Source organism: Botryllus schlosseri, chromosome 10 (genome assembly GCF_051294905.1).
Source record: "Botryllus schlosseri isolate E-star chromosome 10, Bs_hap1, whole genome shotgun sequence".
Taxonomy (NCBI): Eukaryota; Metazoa; Chordata; class Ascidiacea; order Stolidobranchia; family Styelidae; genus Botryllus; species Botryllus schlosseri.
Window position 1 is genome coordinate 19,623,873 of NC_137245.1, and position 6,399 is coordinate 19,630,271.

The 6,399-nt window shown below is 39.4% G+C and overlaps 1 protein-coding gene across 1 annotated transcript; it reads right to left on the reverse strand.

Moving 5' to 3' along the window:
* Window positions 1-770: 770 nt before the first annotated feature.
* On the reverse strand, window positions 771-4,032 carry LOC145448320 (uncharacterized). Its single transcript, XM_080326700.1, has 5 exons — window positions 3,871-4,032; window positions 3,097-3,224; window positions 2,540-2,598; window positions 2,406-2,474; window positions 771-993 (listed from the first exon to the last, which is right to left on the reverse strand). Exons 1-5 carry the CDS (start codon window positions 3,991-3,993, stop codon window positions 842-844), a joined length of 531 nt encoding a protein of 176 aa, XP_080182826.1. The 5' UTR covers window positions 3,994-4,032; the 3' UTR covers window positions 771-841.
* Between the last annotated feature and the right edge of the window lie 2,367 nt (window positions 4,033-6,399).

Below are 6,399 nucleotides of genomic sequence, written 5' to 3' on the forward strand. Positions count from 1 at the left end.
TTCATTTGACATTTTACACCTTCTAGCCTATTTTACCGGCTTCATTACAGGCATTCATTACTGTTTCATTATTAGGTGAGTCTGATGTGCTTGCATTATCCATACGCTTGCGAGGCCAACTTCTGAAATACCTAGACACATTGTTAAGCCTATACACAAGCGAACAAGCCCCTACTTGCCATTTATTCCGAATATTCTCAATGTTGCGGGTCCGTGGCATTGGCAACTAATTTTACCGGATCCGCAATCGAATGCACATAGTGAGTCAATGCCACTGAGCTATATAGACATGTGCCCAGTGTAGGTACACGGTGGATCCATGAAATCCATTGAGCTATCTGCGAGTACGAATGCTTTCTTATAAACTTCATAATCTCTATGCATGCGTAGTGCATACCAGGTTTCAGTTTTTTGAAGTTGCTGCGGAATAGGTCCATTACCAGGCGAACAAAGGTGATCAGTGATCACAGCAGTCAGCGTTGCAAGTCAAGTAGAAGTAATGAGGCAAATTTCTACTCAGCTACATTTAGAATTAGCGATTTCCAAGTAAGTACATTGAGTTTTGCCTAAAATAGTGACAAATGTCACGTAGAAGTGGAAGTACCAGTCTAAAGTCACAACCACTTGAGTAGGCTAAGTAGCGAAGTGTAAGTACACCCAGACCATCTCTGCAGATTCAACATTTCTGCACTATACTTGATCGCGACAACGCCCTTGCTAGAAAATACTATGTTGAGTGCTGTAGGAGCACCACCAGTAACGCACATCAATTCAAGTTAGTCACTGTTTTATTTTTCATATTAAATCTTTGCACTTAATATAGCACTTGTATCTAGTTGGCTCATTTTCCATTGCAGCCAAGAGGTGATGGTCTTCGCGTCAATGAATAGAAGTCGATTCCAACCTTGTGTAGAATATTGACGATCTCGCGGATTTTGGCAGTCGATAGATGTTGCACTCCCTGCTTGAGATCAACGTCCACAATTGCTTCACCTGCGGAAAGATAGTCCAGAGGTGGTCAAACTAGTCAAGAAAGCTACTCAAGTAGAAGTAGAGGTAGCGACGAAAAAATCTATTCAAGTACGAGTAGAAGTACTTCCTACATAAGCAACCTAAAACTACTTGAAGTAAAAGTAGAATTGACTAACTTCAAATCTACTCAAGTAAGTAAGTGGTTGTGAAAACGATCGTACTTCGTTCGCATGGACCGTCAAAAGCTGGAAATCGAGCTATGCGGAAAGTGTAGAGAGCTTGATTCATATTGATGCATCCCAGGAGGTGTCAATTTTTGACAGAATAAGCAGTCGTCCACATCATGGTATGTCAATGATAGTATTGATATGGAAATGTGATACTAATCCTTTGTTTACTCGAACATCCTGTTTTAGAGAATATCATGGCATGGCGTGCTCCCCCATAATATAAGGCCCGTAGTTCAGTCGAAGATCCATGCGGAGAAATTGTGTCGGATACGGCTTTATCACTTTGCGCGATTAGTAGACGTTGATAAAAAATATGGTGGATCGTAAAAAATGCCATACAGTGTATAGCTTTATTTTCGGAAAATATAAGGCATTACTACATTGCTTTTATACTTCAACATGTATGTTCTCCAGACAAAAGAACTCAAACTATAATTATAGCTCAACATATATTACTCGTAATTGAAAGAAAAATACAAATATTATTTCTAATAAGCGGAAAATATGTTTCATGTATTTTGTCAAGAAAGTTTCAACGGCGGTGTGCTATGACAGATCTAACGTTAAAAAAAGTCAAATTCCACTTTTTCAGATTAGGACACGTCATGGGCTGCTAGTTGCTAGATTGCGAAACGGTAGTTTCAAGCTTTAGGGGGGGCATACTTACTGTGATGGAATATTTGATATAGGCGACAATGCGGTGTGAACGGAACCACGCAATACGGTATCTAAATTATATTCAGCGATACTTTCGTTGAAACATATTTGGGACTCCATATCTACTGTGCGCGAGGCGCAACGAAAATTCTGGGTATTACTTGACTCTTATGAAAATAAAATGTTGGTACTAGGTGAAAACAGCCCCGAAATTCCTTAGGCTATCTTTTTTATTGGGGGATTAAACTACTTCTACTTGACAAACTGAAAATAGCGAATAGTAAGTAAGTAGTTCACAAAATATTACGAAGCAGAAGTAGAAGTAGCGAAAAAAAGATCTACTTGAGTAAGTACAGAAGTAGAGGAAAACTACTTGAGTACTTCAAAAAAGTAGAATTACTTCGTTACTGACCACCTCTGAAAGATACAGGAAATGTGTTATTTCAACTCCAGGCATCAATGGAGTAGATTGATTCTATTCCTTTGACAGCAGCGGGACATAAGATTTCAGTTCGACTAAAAAATATAACGTCCGGATTGACTTACCATCGACGCAGTTATACCAAATGAGATAAGTTTTATAATCAGTGGCGATTTTGTCTTTGACATTCATTCCTGCAAAATTTCAAATCATGTTATAACAATCTGAGTTGATAACATTTGTTGAACACAGTCAGTGCCTGCTGAATTCCCGGTCCTCCAGTTGGCAGTATTCGTGATTGTACGTGTGTCGTATCCCCTGCAATCACAAACGGATTATGAGCAGTCGATAATGATAGACACATATTGGTGTAAATTCAGGGAGATCGAGATATACCAGTATTCTCAACTTGGGTTTATCCCCGAGAGGGCGATTTTGAAAAATAAGGGGGCGAAAATACCAGAGGGCGACAGGGGGGCCGAAAATTTTAGAACGTCCAGGGAGATATACTTAATTAAACGGCCAAAAAATGGACGTGAAGACGGCTTATTCTGCACATGACGTGGAAAGAAGGTCAACTCAACGGAAAGTAGATACGGATACCGGTTTTCCGAACACCTAAACTCCGAAAATGGCCATTTTAGTCAATTCACCAGCGATCAGAGTTACGTGAATACACTTTCCGGTTCATGTCCTCTTTGTCGATTCCGTAAATATGAGGAACGAAAATTTCTGTCGAGCGATGAAGGGGCGATGAGTCGAAAAGCTTGGGAACCACCGAGATAGACAAAAAACGCGGTTCAAATGCAATCTTACGCCGTCGCTGTAGAATCCATTGTGAACTCATTCTTCCACACGTCAACATTATAAATGTAGTGCTCCAAGCATGTCGCTCCATCGTATACACCGCCTCTGTAGTACGCCTGATTCCAGGAGCCGCTTAACTGAAGAAGAAAGCAAATAATCCTGAATTTAAATCGTGTTGTGTGATCGAAAAGATATTTAAACTCAATAACTTCTTTTCATTGGAATACACTGGAATGGAATAGATCTGATTATGTTAAGTATCCAAATGTTTATAGGTGTTATTATCAGTTTAAGGAAAATTGTCATCAATGACAATTGGACCATGATAAAATGAAAAAGGAACGTAGTTCACACTTTGTCACATTATAGAAAATTGGCGTCACTTTGTGATACGCCAGCGAATGAAAAATCCTAGACAAATCTGCAGGTATTATTACCATTTCTTGATATTTAACCGAATCAAAATGCCTGGCGACATCAACCACGTTGATAACCTCAATAGCATAGCTACAACAATGGAATATATATAGATGGATAGATATTCATGTCGTCATTAGATAATCCTAAAAACCCGAGTTTAGTGATACAACCGGACGCGAGAATATAAAATATGACTTATACGTATTATGCACATGTGATTGGATTAGTATTTTGTAATTATTCAATACGAAATTATCAAGTCCGAATTCAGGAAATTGAGACCTTAGTGTCCAATTCCAATTACATCATGCCGCTATGGCATAGCTTCAGTATAATTTCACGATCTACTTGTACTATACTCACCCGTCTGAAGTTGATATATCTTTGCAGAGTTACGGACTTGCATTTTGCCGCCGATGTAGGCAATGCAAGGGCCAGAAAAAGTATCCCTGCTACGCCAAGCATCGTATAGTTTTTTGCTTGCATTCCTTTATGTGTGTTCGATCTATGAACGAAACGAATCAACGGCCATGTTAAATACCTTTTGCCATACGTCGTATCAATCGGAAATTACAAAGCAAAATTTACAAACGGAAGGGTTGCATCAACAAAACGAAGGTGACACAAGGGTGCCATGACACATCTACCAGCTACTTCCTAGTTAACGTAAGTGGCAAACATAACATAATAAGATCACTCGACATCAATATACAAACAGACATGCAAGCATTCGTTTTACGCAAGTAAATATCACGTCTTGTATGGGAATTTCCTGGACGAGTTACAAACATCAACATTGGATAGAGAATTCAATTAATCGTGACGTGGATGTGTTTGTGTTCAGAATAGACTAATAAAATACAACTTCAGCTTTCGCACACGATGGGAAAGTGGACTACTGATTTCATTTTCACTGCGATACTATCCGGTATAGACCGACATTCGTGATCATTGTAAGAACGTCATAGCATGCTATGGAAGATATTCATATTACATGCCTGGCTCACTCGTTCCATAGCCTACCATACTTAAAATTTGTCATACATTCTTTTGTACGACATTGGAAACACTTTCTCAGTTGCCCAAGATCTCAGATGAATTTTGGAAAGTCTCAGGTGTATATATTCTATGTATATATTATTATATATTTATATTTGTGTAGCATTATCCATCTATAAATTCCTGACGCATCAATTTAACCGCTGTGTCGAATGTCAGCGGTGTACTGTACACTGTACAGGTTACCTTATGATTATGGCAATTTTTTTTTAATGTCAAAAAAATTCAAAATTAGGTCAAAATTGTAGCGTTAGGTCAAAAAATGTCAAATTGTAAACAAAGTCGATTTTTTTACAGCCTGCATTTCGTTTGTGTAATAGATTTGCACTGTCGGGGAACTTATCATTTGACATTTTACCGCTTGTAGCCTAGTTTGTAGGCCGCCTACCGCTGTAGACGGCCCATTGTCTGCTCACTGTGAATCATAAACATTCAAATAAAACAAATAGGATGACATGGTGTTATGCTCGATGTACCGCAGTATCCTAACTGAAGCATTGCATGGTTCTTAATCAAGAAAGGCATTATGAAAAATTGTGATGTATAGACACCATTGTCAGGATGAAGCAACACGATGTGTCACCAGCAGTGTACGCAGGCCAGTACGTGTTGGGATGACTCGAGTCACCTTTTTCGTATGACTTGACTTGACTAGAGTTACTTTGCAAATATGACTTGACTGGACTTGACTGGACTTGACTCGACACTTCAGAAATGCAGATTGATTCGTGGCTCGAAGCAAAATTTACGAGTCAATTTCAAGTCATAAGTAATCGATGTCGACTAAATCGCTGTATCCTGTATAAGTTCGTATTGCTAACCAATCACTCAGTGATTTTTTTCAACGATATGATTTTACCGAGCCGCCATTGTTATATCACAAATAAATTGATCGCTAACGCAGTGACGGTAGCTAACAGCTTACATTGTCGTAAACCTACTCACCTCAGCCAACCTACTTGTATGATTTAAATCGAACGAATATCGTTAATACCTTTATAATTATATATCATGGATATGTAGGTTATTAGGGTATTGTACAATATCATTTTTTGAACTTTCTTTAGGTTCGTGTGTTATCCTGTATTTGGCAGATAATTATTATAGACTGAGGCTATACCGATTGCGTGGTTTAGCAGTTCTACGTATGCGTGAGCGATACAGCGCCCTTCTGTGCGTATAATCAACTCTTTATTCGTTCCTCGATATCAAAAATAAATGGGGACTTCATCTATAAAACAGTTAGCAAAATGCAATGACTTCGAATCATGTCTCGTACTTTGAAAATTTAACTTGATTAGATTACTGACTTGACTCGTGACTTGACTTGACTTGACTTGTCTCGACTTGACTCGAGTCACCTCCAAAAATCGAGTGACTTGACTGGACTTGACTCGAGTCACTTTTGAAGATCGAGTGACTTGACTGGACTCGAGTCAAAATGTTCAATGACTCGAGATGACTTGTGACTCGAAGGTAGTGACTTGATCCCAACACTGCAGACGCACGCCGAACTTCTGTGTTGTCAGCGAACAACTGCTATCATCGCGAACGCTTCGCCCACCTAGTTCGACCAGGTCATGGTCGGATTACGCCTGGTCACGGAAACACGGCCGACATGAACAACGCATGCGTCATGGCCTTTCGGCCGTCCGTCGGCCGTGCATAGAAACGAAGTATATGATGGGATCGAAAGAATATTTTACAACCGGAAAACGGGCCACAGCCGAAAATAGGTCGAAAACCCCAGTGTTGGGATGAATCGAGTCAGACTCAAGTCACCTTTTTCGTATGACTTGACTTGACTTAGCGTTTCAAAAATGTGGAATCAGT